We start from the raw sequence: 20,224 nt of genomic DNA, 5'->3' as shown, positions 1-20,224 counted from the left end.
GAGGCCAGGAGTTTGAGACCAGCCTGGCCAATATGGTGAAACCCCATCTCTACTAAAAAATACAAAAATTAGTCGAGTGTGGTGGTGCGTGCCTGTAGTCCCTGCTCCTAGGAGGCTGAGGCAGGAGAATCACTTGAACCTGGGAGGCAGAGGTTGCACTGACCGAGATTGAGCCACTGCACTCCAGCCTGGGCAACAGAGTGAGACTCTGTCTCAAAAAAATTAATTAATTAATTAATTTTTTAAACAAAGCTCTGAAAAGCTAATGCAGTAGAAGGGACACTAAGGAAGAGATGAAAAAGCCCTTTGTCCAGAGCAAAGTTGTTGGATGATAAATGGCATTGTTTAAATTTCCCAGCAAACTGTTGTATCTAGAATATATTTTCAATTTCAAGACTAAGAATGCATTTAAAAATTCCTTTTCAGATAGAGTGCTGTGAGTTTTTGTTGGAGACTTCCAGGCCAGGAGCTTGCCAAAACAATGAGTCTGTCTTTGATAAATTATAAGGGCAGCTAGAATACAAAACAGAGAAAAACTTCAAAATAAGTTAACCAAAGAAATATGCTTGAACTATTCCAGCAATTTCCTGACTCTTTTTTTTTTTTTTTTTTTTTTAAACAGTCTTACAACTTTCTAGCTCCAGTATTGTAGGTGGAGGGCCACTGAAATAGAAGGAGAGAATGCAGAAAGCCAGTGAGACCAGCATCTCAATCCCACATGGCCCATTCACTTGCTCAACAGTTTTAAGAAAAGGTCTTCCGTTTCCCTATGCTCTGGTTGCCTTATTTGAAATATCTATTTACTCAAGGTGAGTGACAATTTCTGCTAAAGGAGAAGAGGCCAATGCTGATATTTCTCATCATGATGTTGGCAAGCCTCCAAGGGAGGCTGGTAGAAATTCAGCACGAGCTTGGAGATCCTGCTAAGATGTAAATGATGGTTTCCAAGACTTGGCCCCCATTCCCCCCCTGGTTTCTCACGCATGGTCACTGGCAAGAGACTTGAGTTTTTCATTATGGTAGGTTTGAAATTGATTATTATTACTTTTGAGACAGAGTATCCCTCTTGTCACCCAAGCTGGAGTGCAGTGGCATGATCTTGGCTCACTGCAACCTCCACCTCCCAGGTTCAAGCAATTCTCCTGTCTCAGTCTCCCAAGTAGCTGGGTGCAGTGGCTCACGCCTATAATCCCAGCACTTTGGGAGGCTGAGGCGGCGGATCACCTGAGGTCAGGAGTTCAAGACCAGCCTGACCAATATGATGAAACCCCGCCTCTACTAAAAATACAAAAATCAGCGGGGCATGGTGGCATGCGCCTGTAATCCCAACTACTTGGGAGGCTGAAGCAGGAGAATCGCTTGAACTCACGAGGCAGAGGCTGCAGTGAGCCGAGACTGCACCACTGAACTCCAGCCTGGGCAACAAGAGCAAGCCTCCGTCCCAAAAAAAAAAAAAATCTTGCATATGTTATCACATGTTATTCAGTAATATACTATCAATGAAGTAAATATGTAAGACTATAAGCCCTTCCTGCACTAACCTCAATGTTAGTTTTGTCTTCTTTCTTTTAGATGGGAAATAACTAGAGAAACTTCTTGTGACCACAGAAGACCAGGAAGCTTATGTAGGTCTCAAGCTGTGGACTGGGGGAAGAGTGTCTTCTAAAATACAAAAGCTTCAGCCTGTGCTAGTACAGATGGTGCAAGATTCCCCAAGCCAAGAAATTAACATAAAAATTAGTTCCAGGTTGTCTGGCAGAAACACTATAAAACCTCACTGGGGGGATACTTCTACAATCCTGTTTTTATAAGATTCCCAGAGAAAAAACAATCTGTGTCAAAGTTATGCTCATACAAAAAAGGTAGTAATAATATAAATGCACAAGGAAATAAACCACCATGAGAGCTGATGCGATAGTAAGAAAAATGAGAACCTGAGCTAAAAGAACAATGTGAAAGAAAATATAAGAACAACAGGCCAGGCACAGCGGCTCACACCTGTAATCCCAGCACTAGAGGAGGCTGACGTGGGAGGATCACTTGAGGCCAGGAGTTCGAGACCAGCCTAGGTAACATAGTGAGACTCCATTTCTAAAAAAAAAATTAAAAATAAGTAGGGCATGGTGGTGTACAGCTGTAGTCCTAGCTATTCCAGAGGTTGAGGTGGGAGGATCACTTGAGCCCAGGAGTTCGAGGCTATAGTGTACTTCAGCCTGGGCTTAGGTGACAGAATAAGACCCTCTCTCAAAAACAACAACAAAACAATGACAACAAACAACATTTTGAAGGATTAAGTTAGTAAAAGATGCAACAGGAATCATAAGAAAATAATAAGATGCTCTAAATATAGATCAGGTATATCTTCAAAAGAATAAAATGGAACTTCTAGAAATAAAAAATACAGTCATTGAAATTTTAAAATTCAATAGATGAGTTAAATAGAATAATTTGAAGAGACTTCATGAAGTAGCTGACAAAGTTACACCATATGTAATATATAGGAAATGAAATCTATGAAAAAGAAGTTATGAGGTGTGGAGAACAGAATGAGAAATTTCACACACATCTAATATGTATCCCAAAACCAACAATATTAATAACAACATAATATAGGAAGAGTTAATGCTGGAGAGTTTTCATGTATATATATATATACACATATATACATATTTTTAGATGGAGTCTCACTCTGTCACCCAGGCTAGACTGCAGTGGCACAATCTCAGCTCACTGCAACCTCTGCCTCCTGGGTTCAAGCAATTCTCCTGCCTCAGCCTCCTGAGTAGCTGGGACTACAGGCGCACACCACCACACCCAGCTAATTTTTGTATTTTTAGTAGAGACGGGGTTTCACCACGTTGGCCAGGATGGTCTCAATCTCTTGACCTCATGATCTGCCCACCTCGGCCTCCCAAAGTGCTGAGATTACAGGCATGAGCCACCACACTGAGTTTTCATATATTTATGAAAGGAACAAATCCTCTAGGAACCCCAAACAGAATAAATTAAAAATAAAAAGTCTGTGCTTTGAAACATCATATTGATGCCATGGATACCAAAGGGAAATACAAGGTCTTCACGACTACAGGAGAAAGCAAAATATCTACAAAGAAATGCTATTAAATAGAATGTCAAGGCCGGGTGTGGTGGCTCACGCCTGTAATCCCCGCACTTTGGGAGGCTGAGGCGGGCGGATCACCTGAGGTCAGGAGTTCAAGACCAGTCTGGCAAACATGGTGAAGCCCCGCTTCTACTAAAAATACAAAAATTAGCCGTGCATGGTGGCCCACGCCTGTAATCCAGGCTACTTGAGAGGCTGAGGCAGGAGAATCACTTGAACATGGGAGGTGGAGGCTGCAGTGAGCCAAGACTGCATCATTGCACTCCAGCCTGGGCAACAGAGCGAGATGCTGTCTTAAAAAAATAAATAAATAAATGCTATTAAATAGAATGTCAAATTCCCAAGAACAATTGACAATGATAGACAATGAAATTACATTTTGTTTTTAACTGAGACAGAGTCTCACTCTGTTAACCAGGATGGAGTGCAGTGGTATGATCACAGCCCGCTGCAGCCTCAACTTCCCAGGCTCAAGCAATGATCCTGCCTCAGCCTCCTGAGTAGATGGGACGACAGGCACACACCAGCCTGCCCAGGTGACTTTTCATTTTTTGTAGAGACAAGGTCTTCCTACGTTGCCCAGCCTGGTCTCGAACTCCTGGGCTCAAGTGATCCTTCCACCTTGGCCTCCCAAAGTGTTGGAATTACAGGCATAAGCCACCACACCTGGCCTGAATGATATTTTTTTAAAGTTTAGGCTGGGTGCAGTGGCTCACGCCTGTAATCCCAACACTTTGGGAAGCTGAGGCAGGTGGATCACATGAGGTCAGGAGTTCAAGACCCCCCTGGCTGACATGGCAAAACCCCATCTCTACTAAAAATACAAAAATTAGCCAGGTGTGGTGGCAGGCACCTGTAATCCCAGCTACTTGGGAGGCTGAGGCAGGAGAATCGCTTGAACCTGGGAGGCGGAGGTTGTAGTGAGCTAAGATCGCACCACTGCACTCCAGCCTGGGAGACAGTGAGACTGTCTCCAAAAAAAAAAAAAAAACCAAAACCAAAACAAACAAACAAAATGTTTAGAGAAAACAATTGTCAACCTAGAATTCTATATCTAGCTAAACTATCACATTAGAGGGAGGACAAAAATAAAGACATTTCAAACAAATAAAGAAAATTTACCAGTCACAAACTCTCATGGAAAAAAATTAAAACAACCCATCTTCCAGGAAGAAGGAAATTTAACTCCAAAAGGAGTGACATGGAAGACGTGACAACACTTGGTCTGCATTACCACACGGCTACAGATGTGTAAATGGATGGTGAATAATGGCCGCCCCCTTTACGTGTGACTTGGGCCTCCTAGGCCAGTACAACCCCCACCTCTCTTTATTGGGTCCTGATACTGAGGCCCTGCGCTAATAGCTATTTGTCATCTTACCTCAACTCACCAGTTTCACATGTCTATTATCTGCCTAGTTCTGTAGGAAAAAGCGGTGGCTAAGAGTAAGGAGCTTATTTAATACAATCCAGTAGTAAAGCTGAATGGTAAACTGGCAAGAACACTGAACTTGAGGCACAGAAACATGCTTCAGTCTTGGCTGTACCTTATCCAGCAGGGCCACTTTAGGCTAATGGTAATTTCGCATTTTATAGGTTCGCCCTATTTATCTATAAAGGGATAAAGGAAACATGGAGAGGACTAAAAGCCCTTTGGAAAATATAAAACACTTTCCAGTGTAGGTTTTTTGAGGAGTAGGTTCAATAGCATTTTATCGGGGTCACATTCATCCTGCCATTTGGCTTTTTTCTTTTTTTTTCTGAGATTGGTTGGGGCGGGGGTGGGGTGGTCTCACTATGTTGCCCAGGCTGGTCTTGAACTCCTGGGCTCAAGCAATCCTCCTGCTTTGGCCTCCCAAAATGCTAGAATTATAGGCATGAGCCACTGCATCTGGCCCATTTGGCTTTAAATATCTTTCACAAACTGTTCTCATCTTACTTCTCCAGCTAGGTCCCACAGAGTCCCCTGTCCTGGCAGGCAGGTCAACGTCGGCAACATGCTCCCTCAGTGCCCTGGATGAAGTTGTCTCTACCTCAGTGGCGCTTTCTCTTTTCTGTTTCTACATATCCTTCAGGTTCAAGTCCTGATTCCGCCTTCAGGCCTGTCCCAACAACCTACAGTCTGCACAGACCTTTTTCAGATGCAGAATGCAGGAGCAACTGTTGAGCTCCTAGTGTTTTGCTGATGAAAGGACCAGGTGATTTCATATATGATGGACCTCATTGATTGTTTTTATAATTTTTTTTCCTTTATCTCACTGGCAAGTATGTAGAGCAATCATTAACTGCTTTTTTTTTTTTTTTTTTGAGATGGACTTTTGCTCTTGTTGCCCAGGCTGGAGTGCAGTGGCGCGATCTTGGCTCCCTGCAACCTTTGCCTCCCAGCTTCAAGCGATTCTCCTGCCTCAGCCTCCCAAGTAGCTGAGATTACAGGTGTGCACCACCATGCCCAGCTAATTTTTGTATTTTTAGTAGAGATGCGGTTTCACCATGTCAGCCAGGCTGGTCTCGAACTCCTGACCTCAAATGATCTGCCCACCTTGGCAGCCTAAAGTGCTGGGATTACAGGCATGAGCCACTGCGCCCGGCCTAATTGCTTTTAAACTGCTATTGTGGTCGGGCACGGTGGCTGATGCCTGTAATCCCAGCACTTTGGGAGGCCGAGGTGGGAGGATCACGAGGTCAGGAGATCGAGAACATCCTGGCTAAGACGGTGAAACCCTGTCTCTACTAAAAATACAAAAAAATTAGCCGGGCGTGGTATCGGGGGCCTGTATCCCCAGCTACTAAGGAGGCTGAGGCAGGAGAGTGGCGTGAACCTGGGAGGCGGAGCTTGCAGTGAGCCAAGACTGCACCACTGCACTCCAGCCTGGGCGACAGAGCGAGACTCCATCTCAAAAAAAAAAAAAAAAAAAAAAAAACCTGCTATCGTTCTGATGATCTTCACACAATTTGGCATGCTACATATCATACTGTACCTTATTCCCCAACTGACTCAAGTTTTCCTTCTCTCTCCGTCTCATGCTTCTCTCATCCTTCTCTCTCCAGTCTGCTAACTGGGGACTTCATGAAAGGTATCTATTATAGTCCTACTGGTGTTTCACACTCTTTGTCAAATAAATATTCTTGCTGAACGTCTAGATGCCCAGAATGCCTAGAATGTTAAAAATATGGCTGGGTGCGGTAGCTCATGCCTGTAATCCCAGCACTTTGGGAGGCCGAGGCAGGAGGATCACGAGGTCAAGAGATTGAGACCATCCAGGCCAACCTGGAGAAACCCTGTCTCTACTAAAAATACAAAAATTAGCTGGGCGTCGTGGTGGGCGCCTGTAGTCCCAGCTACTTGGGAGGCTGAGGCAGGAGAATTGCTTGAACCCGGGAGGCAGAGGTTGCAGTGAGCCGAGATCATGCCCCCGCACTCCAGCCTGGCAACAGAGCGAGACTGCGTCTCAAAAAAAAAAAAAAAAAAGGAGACTAAAGGGTAAGAGATGAGGAGGAAGGAGGCAGAAATAATGCAAGGAGAAGGATACAGGCAAAATACAGATGGCAATAACAGTGTCAGCCAATCAATTGCAGTTCAAAAATAGGCCACTACACATACATCACACCCACTGAAATCTCACACCCAGCCCTTGAGGTGCATAATTGCATCCTTACTTACAGAACAGGAACCAGAGATGAAGTAAGTTGCCACATGTCATGCCATTTGTAAGCGACAGAAACAAGATTTGAACTCACTTCCACGTAATACAAAGATCAGGAACAAGCTCTTAGCCATGGGCTAGGCCATTTACTATCATTGAAAATTAAAATACCTTATTAAATGACTTACCATACAAAAGCCTTTAGAACAGTTCAGGCCACATACTAAGTGCCAAGTGTTGAAGCTAAACACACACACACACATAAATAAATACATATATATTCTGGGAATTCATTTCTTCATTTCTATCTTCAGATCTAGGGTATGAGAACGATGCTGCTCGATTGCTATTTTGTACATTTACTTATAGGCTTGTTAATAATTATGCTTTTAGGAGTAAATATAAACTCCACAGACATAAAGAAGAGAATAATAAACGTGTCTTTTCTAGAATCTTTCATTTGAACCTTGATCCACTTATAAAAGAACAGTTATAGCAACAATATCCATTTTTGGTAATACTTATAATAAAATTCTGTATACTTTTCTCTTCTTTGCAATAAAAAGCATTTGAAACTTTTTTAAGCCTAAAAAGATTAAGCTGCAGTTGCAAAATTTATTTCCTGCATTTATACTAACCACTTCCTTTTTTAAAAAAAATGTTCTCTAAATTGTTATAGTGAACAATTCCTTCAGATGACTACAGTCAGACATTTTAGAAGAAACAGAAACGTGGGGAAGGCACTGAAGATATTAACATGTTCCATAAAGATGTCAACCTAGTACTACAGCAATGGTAACCAAAATATTCAATAGTACAATTCCTTATACGTACAATAACTAAAGTGGTCATTGTGCTAGAGACTGTTTCCCCAAATGGTAAAAAAATTTAACACTCTGCTACGCAGCTGGCTTCACTTAGAATAGAGCCAACTCCATCCTGTTGGCTTCACAGAGTTGGCAACACTGATTCCAACTGAAGAAAACCTAAACTACTAAATTTCGTTTGTTTTCTTGAGATAATTATCAAACTGATCATCATTTAAAGTAAACTCCTTCATTCTTGCTTAAAATTGACAGATTCCTATCTATAACTTTCTTTTTCTCTTTAAAATATTCTATTATAGAATATATGACACATTAAAAATTACATGTGGCTGGGCATGGTGGCTCACACCTGTAATCCCAGCACTGTGGGAGGCCAAGGCAGACGGATCACTTGAGCCCAGAAGTTCAAGACCACCGTGGGCAATGTGGTGAAAGCCTATCTCTACTAAAAATACAAAAAAATTAGCCGGGTGTGGTGGCGTACGCCTGTAGTCCCAGCTACTCAGGAGGCTGAGGCACGAGAATCACTTGAACCCAGGAGGTGGAAGTTGCAGTGAGCTGAGACGGTGCCACTGCACTCCACCCTGAGCGACAGAGCAATATTCTGTTTCAAAAAAAAACAAAAAACCAGAAATGAAATTTTATTTTTTATAATTTACATCACAGAATTCTACTTTAATTCATAAATAACTCAGGATTTCCTATTCTGCTTCACAACAGGGACATCTATATGTAGAATTAAAAAGTTAATCATATTCAAAGCCAAATACTTCAAGAAGTCTGTATACAAAAAATGGAAGGCAAACTCCCAAGGAAACTGATACACTGTTCAGTGCTCATGGTCAGATTTTAACTTAAGTTTTAAAGCATTTCCTCAAATCGGGTTATATAATAAAAACTCCTAATTAGTCAGAAATAAGGAAACCTCTCGCACTGTATAGAGAGCTCTTCTGGCCATCCAGTACTCAGAAGTAATTGCAATGAATTAGAATGAAGAGGCACCATTAACTTTTGGTGGAAAACATAGGCTCATAAATTGAGACTCTAGCAGAAAAAGAACCATACAAGTTAAATGAAACTAGACCGATAAGAAAAGGAAGAAATTGTTACTGGCGTTTAAAAAACATAACTTGAACTTAACTAACAATTTCTGCGGCTGTTTGTAACCACTAACTGCAGATTCTGTTAGACAATATCCTATTTTGCATTTAGAAATTATGTAAGAGCCAACAGTCACAAGGCAAGGGAGAATTAGAAAAAGGGAATTATTCATTGCCTGACATGGATGAACTCAGTTTAATGCATGCATTTAGAAAACACTGTTCTCTCTGTTCAGAAATATTAGTTCACATTCCACTCATTTTGATAACCTTTTCCTTTCTCATCCCAATACCACACTAAACCCATTGCTACACTATCGGAACACAAAGATTAGGTGTAGCCTCTCATCCAAGTTTGTATAGCATGGTGTTATTTCAAAGCAGAGTGACAGACAAACTGTGATTTTAAAGTCTTTGTCACCAGAATGCCATTCAAGAGTTGTCTGGGTGGGCAAGTGGGAAAATTCACAATACAGTAAACCAAACATTAGAAAGAAAACAGGCTGGGCACGGTGGCTCACGCCTGTAATCCTAGCACTTTGGGAGGCCAAGGTGGGTGGATCACCTGAGGTCAGGAGATCGAGACCAGTCTGACCAACATGGTGAAATCCCGTCTCTACTAAAATACAAAAATTAGCCAGGTGTGGTGGCAGGCGCCTGTAATCTTAGCTACTTGGGAGGCTGAGAAAGGAGAATTGCTTGAACCCAGGAGGCAGAGGTTGCAGTGAGCAGAGATCGCGCCATTGCACTCCAGCTTGGGCAACAAGAGTAAAACTCCATCTCAAAAAAAAAAAAAAAAAGAAAAGAAAAAAGAAAAAACAAAAGGCAAGTTCCTCAGAGTCAAGGATTGTTTGATTATGTGCTGGTATCTATACCCGCATACCTTGCCAGTAGATAGTCAGTGAACAACGGGCAAGGGAATGAATGGATACATGTGAATACTTCATGACTTAGGAATCCCACCAGTGAGTTACTTTTTTTTTTTTTGAGGTGGAGTTTTGCTCTTGTTGCCCAGGCTAGAGTAAAATGGCGCGATCTCCGCTCACTGCAACCTCTGCCTCCTGGGTTCAAGTGATTCTCCCGCCTCAGCCTCCCGAGTAGCTGACATTACAGGCATGTGCCACCACACCTGGCTAATTTTGTATTTTTAGTAGAGACAGGGTTTCTCCATGTTGGTCAGGCTGGTCTCGAACTCCCAACCTCAGGTAATCTGCGTGCCTCAGCCTCCCAAAGTGCTGGGATTTCAGGAGGGAGCCACTGCGCTTGGCTGAGTTGCATTTTTAAAAAGATAAGTCCATGAAGTCATAATTCTACTAGAATTCCCTTAAATTAAAAAAAAAAAAAAAAAAAGGAGGGGGGCAGGTGTGGTGGCTCACACCTATAATCTCAGCACTTTGTGAAGCTGAGGCAGGAGGATCACTTGAGGCTAGGAGTTCAAGACCAGCCTGGGAACACATAGGGAGACCCCGTCTCTACGCTGTGCATGGTGGCATGCCCCTGTGGTCTCAGCTACTTGGGAGGCTGAGGCAGGAGGATCACTTGAATCCACGCGGTTGAGGCTGCAATAAGTTTTGATCACACTACTGCACTCCAGCCTGAGCAACAAAGTGAGAGACCCTGTCTCAACAAACAAACAAACAAAATATCTATTTAATTTAATTTATTTGTCTGTGCTATTGCTCATACAAAACACCTATTTTGGTGTCTTTTTTTTTTTTTTTTTGAGATGGACTTTTGCTCTGTCCCCCAGGCTGGAATGCAGTGGCGTGATCTCGGCTCACTGCAACCTCCCCGTCCCAGGTTCAAGAGACTCTTCTGCCTCCGCCTCCTGAGTAAGTGGGATTACAGGCATGAGCCACCACATTCAGCTCATTTTTTGTATTTTTGGTATTTTTTTTTCAAGACGGAGTTTTGCTCTTGTCCCCCAGGCTGGAGTGCAATGGCATGATCTCAGCTCACTGCAACCTCCACTTCCTGGGTTCAAGTGATTCTCCTGCCTTAGCCTCCCGAATAGCTGGGATTACAGGCACGTGCCACCATGCCCGGCTAATTTTTGTATTTTTAGTAGAGACAGAGTTTCACCATTTGGCCAGCTGGTCTTGAACTCCTGACCTCAAGTGATCCGCCCGCCTCAGCCTCTCAAAGTGCTGGGATTACAGGCGTGAGTCACTGTGGCTGGCCCAAAACAGCTGTTTTAAAAGGGTTCAGAAGGACATACCTCAAGGGGTTAAGAGTAACTACCTCTGAGAAGAATGGCAAAGAATACTTTATCTCGGTGTTTTAATTAATTTTTTTTTTACAAGAGTAAGATGCACATGGTATAATTTTCCCATGTTCCTTTGCAGTTTCCCTCTCAATATCCCAAAACAGAGAGTAAGGCTGTCTAGTCCACCTCATTGAAAGGGCAGCAGGGGAGCCTGTTTCACCTTCAGCTGAAACACAGGGGTCATGAGCTGCAGGATGACCTATCCCAACATATACTGCTTCTTGTACAAACCCAGATTAACTAATTCCAAATCACTCGAGCTCATTCAAAGCCTTCAAGTTCAAAACTCTATGACAGCTGCAAAATGTCAAAGAAGAAAAAGAGACTGCATGGTTCCTTGAGTTTTCCCTGCCAATAAAAATTGTTCAATTAAGCTGATTTCCTCTCTTCATTTTTCCTCTAAGGAACATGGCATCCTCATGGCATCCAAATCTGCACTCTTGCCCAGAGATAAAAACTGCTAGCTTTTTCTTATATCTACTTTATACTGTAAACTTACTTTTAATTAAACTGGGTGCCTTAAGGATGACATATACTGTCTTATAAGGGAACTACTAAACATCTGGTCACACGCTGGCATCTAACACAATGCCAAAGCGTACCGAAGTCTGAGCGTGGATGTGGATGAATGGAGGTGATTTGAACACAGTGCTGGCCAGGCACATTGGCTCACACCTGCATTGCCAGACTTAGGGAAGCAGAGGTGTGAGGATAGCTTGAGCCCAAGAGTCTGAGACCTGCCTGGGCAACATAGCAAAACCTCGATCACCACAAAAAGTAAAAACAAACAAACAAACAAAACAAAACAAAAAAAACAGTGAACACAGTGCTAATAAAAATGTGGTTTCAAAATGTGGTTTCAATCCATATCTGGGCATTAACTCTCAAAAAGAAAAGAAAATCAGGCTTATACCCAGGATCCTAGGTAGTTTAAAAAATGAACGTATGCTTATAGTTCATATCAATTGTATCAAGCACAAGACAAAGTTCACATGTACAAATAAGGCTTTTGTAAGCACAGGCTTACTGTTCCCAGTGCTGTGTGGCTGGCTGCTAGAAAAAAAGGAGGATGCGCTGCTTTGAACACAATTAGATAATTTAATCATTTGCGGGAACTGGGGGAGAAACATTTATGTTAGATTCAGAGACTGTCAGAAATCATAATGGGAGATGACATTAAATAATGATAAGAACTAAAACTGCCTCCAGTTAGCTTGACGCTGACATAAGCCTTCACAGGCAACAAAGTAAAAAACTGATAGAACAGTCAAAGTACTGGGTGTTTTGGGAAATTACAGTGTTTCAAGTCAAATCCAAAGCAAAATAACTTAAGAATTTCAATGTTTAGACATTGCTGCTCCCTCAGTTTCAATGTTTGTGATGCCAAAATTGGGTAATTCATCATATCCTTGGAAAGGAGGTAAGTGGCACTTTCATAAAAATAGCAAAACGATGCTCCCAGTGTAAGAAAAAGTACTAGATCTTTGGAAATATCCAAATAGTTGAGGATAGCAATTCAATTTGGCAGCACAAGTTAAAAGTCCTAAAATCACCTTTGGATTCAGCAAGTGCACTTTTTAAAAGTTAAAACTGCCTTGGATCTGGCCTCAGGGAGAAAAACAAAGAAAAAAGTCATCCTGGAAATTTCTGAACCACAAACAGCCAGAACTCAGAGCATGTGTGGAGTCCAAACCCTAAGTTGAAAACTGACATTAATGCAGCTTGGTAATGAACCCAGGTAATGCCCGCTTCGGGAGAACCCACTTTAAGTCTAGGCCTCCATCACCATAGATAAAAGATCCATGAAACACACATTCATAATTACACACAGTCTGCTCTGAACCTCACAGTTTTCTCTGCTACGACTTGTACCTTTTTCTTTTTTTTGAGACAGGGTCTTGCTCTGTCACCCAGGCTGGAGTGCAGTGGTGCGATCACTGATCACTGCAGCCTCCACCTCCAGAGCTCAAGCGATCCTCCCACCTCAGCCTCCTAAGTAGCTGGGATTACAGGTGCAAACCATCACGCTCAGCTAATTTTTATTTTTATTTTTATTTTTTTTGAGACTGAGTCTCCCTCTGTCACCCAGGCTGGAGTGCAGCCGTGCGATCTCGGCTCACTGCAACCTCCACCTCCTGGGTTCAAGCGATTCTCGAGTAGCTGGGATTACAGGCACATGCTATCGTGCCTGGCTAACTTTTGTATTTTTTGTAGAGATGAAGTTTCACCATGTTGGCCAGGCTGGTCTCAAACCCCTGATCTCAGGTGATCCACCTGCCTCGGCCTCCCATAGTGGTGGCATCACATGCGTGAGCCACCATGCCCGGTCTAATTTTTTGATTATTTTGTAGAAACTGGGTTTCTGTATGTTGCCCAGGCTGGTCTTGAACTCCTAGCCTCCAGCACTCCTCCTGCCTCAGCCTCCCAAAGTGCTAGGATGACAGGTGTGAGCCATCATGCCCAGGTGACTTGTACCTTCTTATATAATTTCTTTCTTTCTATTTATTTATTTATTTGTTTGTTTGTTTGAGACAGGATCTTGCTATGTCACCTAGGCTGGAGTGCAGTGGTGCAATCTTGGCTCACTGAAACCTCTGCTTCTTAAGTTCAAGTAATCCTCACATTTCACCCTCCAGAGTAGGTGGGACTCCAAGGGCACACCACCATGCTAGGCTAATTTTTTAAAAACTTTTTGTAGAGACAAGGTCTCACCATGTTGCCCAGGCTTGTCTCAAACTCCTGGGCTCAAGCGATCCTCCCGCCTTGGCCTTCCAAAGGGCTGGGATTACAGGCATGAGCCACTACACCCAGCTTTATATGACTTCTTATATGGGGGAATTATCTTAGTATAACCCAGAAGTCTTGCTGGTCTATCTTGCAGTTTTACACAGCATCTTCAGGTTTGGATGCAATCACAGTGAGCTTTCTTTTAACAGTGAACTTGAACAATACCGTGAAAAGCATGACAAACAAGCTAAGGCTGGGTGTGGTGGCTCACACCTGTAATCCCAGCACTTTGGGAGGCCGAGGCGGGAGGATCACCTGAAGGCAAGAGTTCGAGATCAGCCTGGCCAACATGGTGAAACCCCATATCTGCTAAAAACACAAAAATTAGCCAGGTGTGGTGGCTCATACCTGTAATCTCAGCTACTCAGGAGACTGAGGCATGAGAACGGTTTGAACCCGGGAGGCACAGGTTTCGATGAGCTGAGATTACACCACTGCACTCCAGCCTGGGCAACAGAGCGAGACTCTATTTCAAAACAAAAAAACAAAACAAAAAACAGGCCGGGTGCGGTGGCTCATGCCTGTAATCCTAGCACTTTCGGAGGCTGAGGTGGGCAGATTACCTGAGGTCAGGGGTTCGAGACCAGCCTGGCAATATGGTGAAACCTCGTCTCTACTAAAAATATGAAGATTAGCCGGGTGTGGTGGCAGGCACCTTAATCTCAGCTACTTGGGAGGCTGAGGCAGGGGAATCGCTTGAACCTGGGAGGTGGAGGTTGCAGTGAGTGGAGATCATGCCACTGCACTCCAGCCTGGGCGACAGAGTGAGACTCAAAAAACAGAAAAAAACAAACAAAAAACCAGAAACCAGCCACATGCCATTTGCAAAAGACACATCTAAATATGAGGACAAAGAAAAGTATAAAGTCAAAGTATGGGAAAGATCTGCCAGGCAATGTTAACTTAAAGATATCTGGTTTACATCAGGTAAAATAGACTTTAGGGGATTAAGCTTGACTGGGAAAGGGGGCCACTTTTTATTGATGAAAAATGAAATCACTTGAACATATTACAATTCTAAACTTCATTTGTTTAATAGAATAACTCCATAATAAAAGAGTAAAATAGAACATCAATAATCCTCTACCATTATCACTGTAATAGTTGTAGATCACTGGCAACATCCCATAAATGGTTTTGTGCACCTTTTACCTATTAACTCAGTTAATATTCGCATCAATCCTGTTCCTCAGTGTCCCTATTTTATAGACAAGGAAATTAAGACTTAAGGATGTTACACATTTTTCTCAGAAAGTGTTAGAACAAGTTGAAAAACAAAATCCTTAATGATAGGAATATTTGGATAAAACAGTAAGTTTGGCCTAATAAAAATACTAGAGAATACATATTATTTTCAATTACTTACAGAATATTTATAAAAACTGACTGTGTACTAGGCTACAAAACAAATCTCAACAAATAGAGAAGACTCAAACTCATACAGATTTCCCAGGACCATAATGCAATTTAGTTAGAAATCTCGCCAGGTATGGTGGCTCACGCCTGTAATCGCAGCACTTTGGGAGGCTGAGGCGGGCAGATCACTTCAGGTCAGGAGTTTGAGACCAGCCTGGCCAACATGGTAAGACCCTGTCTCTCCTAAAAATACACACAAAAAATTATCCGGGCGTGGTGGTACACACCTGTAATCCCAGGACTAGGGAGGCTGAGGCAGGAGAACTGCTTGAACCCGGGAGGCAGAGGTTGCAATGAGCCAAGATAGCACCACCGCACTCCAGCCTGGGTGACAGAATGAGACTACATCTCAAAAAAATAAAATAAAATAAATAAACATCTGTAACAAAAGTTGAAATATGTCATACATTTGGAAATTTAAAACCATGCTTCTAAATTGATCATAGGTGAGAGATTAAACAGTAAAAGAAAGGACAAATATCTGGAAATGGATGACATTAATAATACCACATACCAAAATATGTGGGATACAGAGAAAACAGTACTTAAGTGGGAAGTCTGTAATCTTAATGTTTATACTGGAGAAGAAGAAAGACTGAGGTAAGCATCTAAAGAAAGAACTTTTTAAAAGGGTAATGGAATAAATCCAAAGGTAATGATAGAAGGAGAAGGAGGGGAATGGGGGTGGTGGGGGAAGAAGTTAAATAAATAGAAAATAAAAATAGAAAAGGGAGGCTCCACAAAGATAAAATCTGATACTAGTAACAATGATTTTAAGGCTGGGCACAGTGGTTCATGCCCATAATCCTAATACTTTAGGAGGCTGAGGCTGAGGCCAGCCTGGGCAACATAGTGAGATCCCATCTCTATATACAAAAAATAATAATATAATAAAATAAGCATAAATAATTTCTTTAAAAAACGTATCCAGAAAAAAAGAAAAAAGTATTAAAAAAGGTATTAGGAGTAAATAGGGGAGATATAACATATGCAGCAAAAATTAAGGTGAGAACATATTATGGGCAACTTTTTGCCAATAAATTTGAAAATTTATGATGAAATGGATATATTACTACAAAAAGGTAATCCACTAGGATCAACCCAGAAGTAGACAATAAAATATGGAATCCGTAGTTTGTCACTGATTTACCAAAGAAGTATCATAAAACATTTAAGGGATAGCGAGTTTAATTTTACATATATTATTTCAGAAAAAAGAGCAAACACTCCAAAACTCGTAAGTAATGCAAAGTAGAACAGACAAGAAAGGAAAATTATAGATCAATTTCAATGAATACAGACCATTTCAATGAAAAATCTTAAATAAAATATTAATAAATTCAGCTACACATGAAAACATAATACATCATAATCTAGTTGAATTTGTCCCAGGAACACTAATTTGGCTCAATGTAAAAAAACTGATTAATGTAATTGACCACGTTAATGAATTAAAGGAAGCAGAACAAATATTTAATGATATTCAATAATAAGTCAAGCTTAAAAAAAAGCTCTTGGCAACACAGGAAAAGGAAAATTGTTTAACCAATAAAGTGTATATTAAAATCATTCTTGGCTGGCGCAGTGGCTCCTGCCTGTAATCCCAGCACTTTGGGAGGCCGAGGCTGGTGGATCACCTGAGGTCAGGAGTTTGAGACCAGCCTGGCCAACATGGTGAAACCCCATGTCTACCAAAACTACAAAAAATTAGCTGGGTGTGGTGACGCCTGTAATCCCAGCAACTTGGGAGGCTGAAGCAGGAGAATCGCTTGAACCCAGGAGGTGGAGATTGCAATGAGCGGAGATTGCGCTATTGCACTCCAGACTGGGCAACAAGAGTGAAACTTTGTTTCAAAAAAAAAAAAATCATTCTTAATGGGGAACCTTTTGAAGCACTCTCTCTGCAATCAGGAACAAGCTGAGGAAGTCCACAATGATGACTCAGCAGAACAGAGGGCATAACCAGCAGAGTTAAGATAAGAAAAAATAAACAAAAGGCATGAAGATTGGAAAAGAAATGCAACTATCATTACTTGCTGCTGATATGACCATCTCTACAGAAAAAAACAGAAATGAAATGACAGTTTAGAGGCTGAGTGCTTTTTTTTTTTTGAGACGGGGTCTGGCTCTGTCATCCAGGCTGGAGTGCAGCAGCAGGATTGTGGCTCACTGCAAACTCTGCCTCCCAGGACCAAGCAATCCTCCCACCTTGGCCTCTGGAGTAGGGGGGACCACAGGCATGGGCTACCATGCTCCACTAATTTTTCTGTATTTTTTATGGAGAAAGTGTCTCACCATGTTGCCCAGGCTGGACCTGAACTCCTGGACTCAAACAATCTGCTCACCTTGGCCTCCCAAAGTGCTGGGATTATAGGCGTGAGCCAATACACCACACCAAAAAAAAAAAAAAAAAAATTATTTATTTAGAGACAGGGTCATTAGCAGGGTGTGGTGGGCTCCTGTAGTCCCAGCCACTCAGGAGGCTGAGGCAGGAGGATCACTTGAGCCCTGAAGACAGAGGTTGTTGTTAGCCAAGATCACACCACTGCACTCCAGCCTAGGCGATACAGCGAGACTCCGTCTCAAAAAATAAAATAAAATAAAAAATAAAAATAAATAAATAAACATAAAAAATAAAATAAAAAGAGACCATATCTCGGTATCTCTAAAATATATACATATATACTTCTTTTAGCACATACACACACACACATATGAATGATACACTGATTTGCCTCATTCAACATAAAATATCTTTTTAAACTTTGGGCTAATCTAACTTATTTTAATTGAATAACATTTTAAATATTTAACGTTAGCAGCAAATTAATGTCTTTTGGTAAAGTAAGTATCTCCATTTTGAGATCAAATACAGATATTGAGAACACTCCCCTGCTCCTGAGATGGGGTCTCGTTATGTTGCCCAGTCTGGACTCCTGGGCTCAAGCAATCCTCTCGCTTCAGTCTCCTAAGTAGCTGAGTCTAGGGATATGTGCCACAGCACCTGGCAAGAATATGTATTTTAATATATTTAATAATTTTAGAGAAAGGCATACTAATACTAACGTATACCTAGTCTTTAAGCAAGGAATTTGGCAGAATTTGGCAAATAATAGTTCACACCATTTCCCAACTAAACTCAACTCTAACTGATCTGTCAAAAGCTCAACAAATCTATAAAAACTCAGTGCTTTCACCCACATACAGCATGAAGCTATGAATGCCCAAACAGCCATGGGCATCATGAATGAGTCCTTGTTATGTAAAAGCCTAATTTTGTTTACATTGTATTGATGACTTTAATAAAAATAAAATTCAGCTTCTAGGGAAAAAACGCATATTGAGCCACAATGAGAAACAGTATACACTTTATAATATTTCTAGTTGGCAATACAAGTCCATTTAGAGAAAAGCTTTTGAGAGGACTGAAATATGCAAGCCTTCAACTACAACCTCACTGTTATCAACCAGGAGGAATCAATTAGAAGTCAGGCAAGCAGTGAGACTATTGCTCTAAAAGAACCATTATAAGCAGCCAAGCTCTTCCAGATGGCCCTGTCCTGTCTCCTCCGGCTCTCAAGAAATTGACTTTCTCTTTGAAAAGCCATTAAGAGCCACAACCTTCTGGAATGTTGTTCCCAGATTGCTCATAGTCTAAGTCTCCACTTTATCACTCTGGTGACTCAACAGATAAAACGTCTCAAATTCTAACACCGAAGATTCCCCACACTTGAGCTTCTGGTCCCCACAATGGTTGACACAAAATGAAAATGATTCCCCATGTAGCGCGCCTTTTGTGGCTACATCAGTAACGGGAACTTGGGGATGGGTGGTCGGTGATGAACACTCACAGGGGAAATGAAAGACACACTTGAGCTTTCTTTTGTCTTTTTTTTTTTGGCGATAGTTTCGCTCTTGTTACCCAGGCTGGAGTGCAGTGGCGTGATCTTGGCTCACTGCAGCCAACGCCTCCTGGGCTCAAGCGATTCTCCTGCCTCAGCCTCCCTAGTAGTTGGGATTATAGGTGCCTGCCACTGCACTCAGCTAATTTTTGTGTTTTTCGTAGAGATGGGGTTTCACCATCTTGGCCAGGCTGGTCTCGAACTCCTGGCCTCAGGTGATCTGCTCACCTCAGCCTCCCAAAGTGCTGGGATTACAGGCGTAAGCCACCGTGCCCGGCCCACACTTGAGCTTTCACCTCACCTTTTCAACATCCGCTTTTGTGACATTGATGTCAGCGTCCATTTTCTCAAAGTACTGCTGCGCCCTGTCCGCCTCTTTGCAATCGCGTTCAAATCGCCTTTTACTCTAAAATCAGAGGAAAATAATTATGAAACCATAAGAGTCCTACGAAAAGATGTAATTTTATCTAAAGCTCCCAAAGAGCATTGTTCTTTTTCTTTTATTTTTCTTCAGTCAGGGTCTCACTTTGTCACCCAGGCTGGAGTGCAGTGGCGCCATCTTGGCTCACTGCAGCTTTGACCTTCCCGGCTCAGGTGATCCTCCCACCTCAGCCTCACTAGCTGCTGTGACTACAGGCATGCACCACCATGCCCAGCTAATTTTTGCATTTTTTGTAGAGACTAGGTTTTGTCATGTTGCCCAGGCTGGTCTTGAGCTTCTGAGCTCAAGCAATCCTCCCGCCTCCGCCTCCCAAATTGCTGGGATTACAGGCATGAGCCAATGTGTCTGGCCCAAGAATACTCTTCTCTGAATTGATTTTTTATATGTCATAATTTCTAGAAGTTATTTTAAAATCTGCATTTATTTCCATCAAAACTGTCTAATCTTTATTATTTCCACGTGACTTTTAGAAAAATACTCAACTTGAGCTCTTTTGGCTCAACTTTAGATAATGGTTCTAGAAACAAATTAAATGAGAAAAATCTATAAGGATGTTTTGTTAGTGTTTTTATGTGCATGTTTTTTACTTTCTGATTGACTCAAGCTTAAATTAAATTGAAACTGGAAAATCTATAAAGACATTTCTTAGGCTGGGTGCAGTGGCTCACGCCTGTAATCCCAGAACTTTGGGAGGCCGAGGTGGGTGAATCACTTCAGGG

General features: G+C 41.9%; 1 protein-coding gene across 29 annotated transcripts in view; it reads right to left on the bottom strand.

Moving 5' to 3' along the window:
- Positions 1-20,224, bottom strand: part of FNBP1 (formin binding protein 1) — a 157,042-nt gene that overhangs the window by 50,561 nt on the left and 86,257 nt on the right. For 28 of the 29 annotated variants that reach the window (XM_034929268.3, XM_034929270.3, XM_057303116.2 and 25 more), the window contains exon 6: positions 19,365-19,469. The exons of the other annotated variant lie outside the window; for it this stretch is intronic. In XM_034929268.3, coding sequence (XP_034785159.2) covers positions 19,365-19,469 — 105 coding nt within the window. The remainder of the gene's footprint in view (positions 1-19,364; positions 19,470-20,224) is intronic. 29 annotated transcript variants of the gene reach the window in all.

Source organism: Pan paniscus, chromosome 11 (genome assembly GCF_029289425.2).
Source record: "Pan paniscus chromosome 11, NHGRI_mPanPan1-v2.0_pri, whole genome shotgun sequence".
In the NCBI taxonomy this organism is placed as follows: Eukaryota; Metazoa; Chordata; class Mammalia; order Primates; family Hominidae; genus Pan; species Pan paniscus.
Note: the sequence above shows the minus strand (reverse complement) of the source record. Positions and strands in the feature narration are given on the sequence as shown.